The 3,164-nt window shown below is 55.9% G+C and overlaps 1 protein-coding gene across 1 annotated transcript; it reads right to left on the minus strand.

The window, feature by feature from the left end:
* Nucleotides 1-587: 587 nt before the first annotated feature.
* si:dkey-175g6.2 (uncharacterized) lies at nucleotides 588-2,315 on the minus strand (the record flags this gene model as incomplete). Its single annotated transcript, XM_061249702.1, has 1 exon — nucleotides 588-2,315. A coding segment is annotated over one exon (1,383 nt), but the record flags the coding sequence as incomplete, so codon positions are not given.
* Nucleotides 2,316-3,164: the final 849 nt, after the last annotated feature.

A 3,164-nucleotide genomic window follows, 5' to 3' on the forward strand; every position in this document is an offset into this window, starting at 1 on the left:
ACCGGGGTCCTGCCCTGCCATTGGTTGATTGGTTGTAAGGCAGTTAAACTGTGTTCACACAGTCAATGTTCACGTCACTTGGTTTTGCAGAAACATTTTTGAATGTATGAATGTCTTTTGCACCACTTTCAGAAAATACAATACATTAAATTTAAAAAATAATCATTTTCTTTCTTTTTTTCTTCTTTTTGTAAGTATGACTACAGATACAAACTATCCCTGTACATAACTGAGCATTGTTTGTAACAATCACATGTGGAAGGTTAAAATATAACAAATAAATAAATTGAAGGAAATAATCTGAGGTCACAAAGGCGTCTCTTACACAGACAGGCTTTGGTCACAGAATGAATGTGACTCCATTTTGTTTTGCTTAGTTTTTTCTCCATTATGACAGCTTTTTTCTGAGACGTTACCGTGGTAACACCGCCGTTAAGAACCCTCACCCAGGTGCAATTAGCATTGAGGTTGATTGAAAGCGCATTTGTGTTTTTGTTTTTTTCTCACAGTGTGCACACTGGTTCTGCGTAAGGGGGCAGATCTGCAAGCGTATCACTATCAAATAACAAAAACAAAACCTGTAAACGTCTCTTGCATTTGGCCCTTTGTTAAAAAAAATCATAGTACAATAAAACAAGGATACAAATAATTTTGTTCTTTTTAACTGGAGGAGCATGCAAGAGTGGGTTGACCTGAATGGCAGCAGAGGTAAAGTCTCTGACTAAAGTAAATAGAGCAATAAAAACAACATGGCCGCCACACTATGAACAGGGGGCTGGTTCCCCCCCGTTCTCCAGCACAGAACAACACAGTGGAAACAGAAATAAATTGACAATGCAATCTTTCCACCGTTGCGTCTTTGTCTCCGTCTCTCTCCCTCTATTTCTCACTCACTCTGTCCGCCTGTCCACCTGGCCGTCATCTGGGGTCCCTCACTGGTACATTCTGCGTCTCATGTACACCTTGGCCATAAAGTTCTCCAGCTCCTCGTCGCTGTCCTGCTGCCCCGCCCCCGCCTGTCCGTAGAACTCGTCATCGGCGGTTGCCATGGCGGCAGCGGGCAGGTAGTACAGGGACTGGCGGGGGAGCGGGCGGGGCTTGGGCACAGGCAGGGCCTGGTAAGTCCGCGGGTGGGGCAGGATGTAGTTGGAGATGTACGGGCTCTGGGGCGGGACCGGCCTCTTCCAGGGCGGGTACCACACCTTCGGGGGCTTGAGGTCGTAGTCCATGGAGTTGCCCATGAGGTCGTCCAGGGAGAGCGCGGGCTTGGCGTAGTAGCGGGACTTGGGCTGGGGCGAGGGGAAGTAGACAGGGTAGTAGGCGCGGTAGGGCTTTTGGTAGAAGGGGTACGAGGGGTAGGCCAGGAGCTGTTTGGGAGGCTTGCCCCAGTACTTCTGCTTGCTTCCTTTCATTTTGAGCTTGTCCGGGTACCACTTCCTGGGGTAGGGGGCGAGGTAGGGGGCCTGCTGCTTGCGTGGGGGGGGGCGGGGGGGGCCGGGGGCCACGGGCAGGAAGGCCGGCGGGGGCATCAGGGGCCGGTAGCGGGGGGCCATTTCGGGAGAGTCCTTCTTCTTCTTCCTCCTCCTCTTCTTCTTGCCCACGTCGCTGATGATGTCCACCACGTCGTCGGCCGGCAGGTGCAGCTTGCTGGAGATCTCGATCAGCTTGTCGATGGTCTGCGGGTCCACGTCCTCGTCCTCGTCCTGCAGCTCCTCGGAGCGCTTGTCCTCCACGCCGTTGCCCAGCAGCAGCGTCCCGCGGGGCCCCGCAGCGCCCCCTTGCTTCTTCACCATGTACTGCAGCAGCATGTCGGACGCCATGTCCGCCAGCTTGGCCTCCTCCTCCCGGTTCCTCTGCGCCTCCGCCACCTGCCGCCGGATCTCCTCCTGCTCCGCCCGGGCCCTGGCCTCCTCCTCCTCCCGCTCCTGGCCCTCGGGGCCCCGCGTGAAGGCCCCGGCGCTGAGTGTGTTGTAGAGGGGCCCGGTCTTCGGGTCCTCGGCCTCCTGCCACTTCACCTTCTTGCCGGCGCGCGCCAGCTCCTGGTTGTACAGCTTGTAGCCCTTGAGTGGCGGCAGGATCTCGTTGTCCTGGAGACCCAGGTCGATGTTGGGGAAGTACCCCCTCGCCCTGCGCTGCTGCCCCCCTTGCCCCCCCTGCCCCCCCCCTCGGGAGCTCCACAGCTCCTCGAGTGCCCCCTGCAGGTTCCAGTCCTCCTCCTGCTGCACCTCCTCTTCACTGGCCTCCCCATTCGCCTCCTCTGCTGCCCCTAGTCCTCCACTCCTCTTCCCCCTGTCCTCCTCCTCCTCCTCCTCCGTGCTCCCTCCCACCCCGGCCTGTTCCAGGCCCTCCCCCGGCCCCTGGGGCTGGCCCGGGGCCCCCAGCAGGGATGCCGCTAACGCCCCGGGGTGCAGGTCCGGCTGTGGCCCCTCAGCGGCGGGGGCCGGGGGCCCCTCTGCCCCCACCCGGGCCACGCCCACGTGCCTGTCGGCGCCATTCCCCTCCGTGGCCACCGGGGCGGCAGTGCTGAGCTGGTGGGCGACACTGTGCAGGATCAGCAGCAGGTAGAGACGGCCCGAGACCATGACCCTACGGGGGAGAGGCAGGGAGGGGGGAGCCTGGGGGGGGGAGAGGAGTTTCAATTAAGTGAGAAGACAAGAGCGGGAGAGACAGAGGGACCAAAAGGAGGGAGGGAGAGAGAGAGGGAGAGAGAGGGACAGAAGGGAGGGAGAGAGAGGGAGAGAGAGAGAGACAGAGGGACCAAAAGGAAGGAGAGAGAGAGTGAGAGAGGCAGGTAAGGAACATTTAGGAAGAGCGAAATCAGAGAGGGGGCAGAAATGGCTGAAAGTGCAATGTTTTGAAAGGTAAATCAAACACCTTCACATTAACCTTATTAACATTAACCTTCACATTATTAACATTAATATTAACTTTACATTAACATTATTCATTTAAATTCGGCACCTGCTAATTCTGTGTGTGACAGGTTGAGCACGGGACAGTGAGGGAGCCCTGTTCCTCCCTGTTTTAGGGCTGACCACCATATTCGGACAAAAAGTTCCTAAATAGAAAATCTCAAAATGAGGTGCAGGTTTGGAAGGCATTTAATTTTAGCTGATATCTAAAACTGAAATCGCAGCATTGTCATTTGATTGAAGTAGTGTGAC

The sequence above is a fragment of the Conger conger genome, chromosome 7 (genome assembly GCF_963514075.1).
Source record: "Conger conger chromosome 7, fConCon1.1, whole genome shotgun sequence".
Lineage (NCBI taxonomy): Eukaryota > Metazoa > Chordata > Actinopteri > Anguilliformes > Congridae > Conger > Conger conger.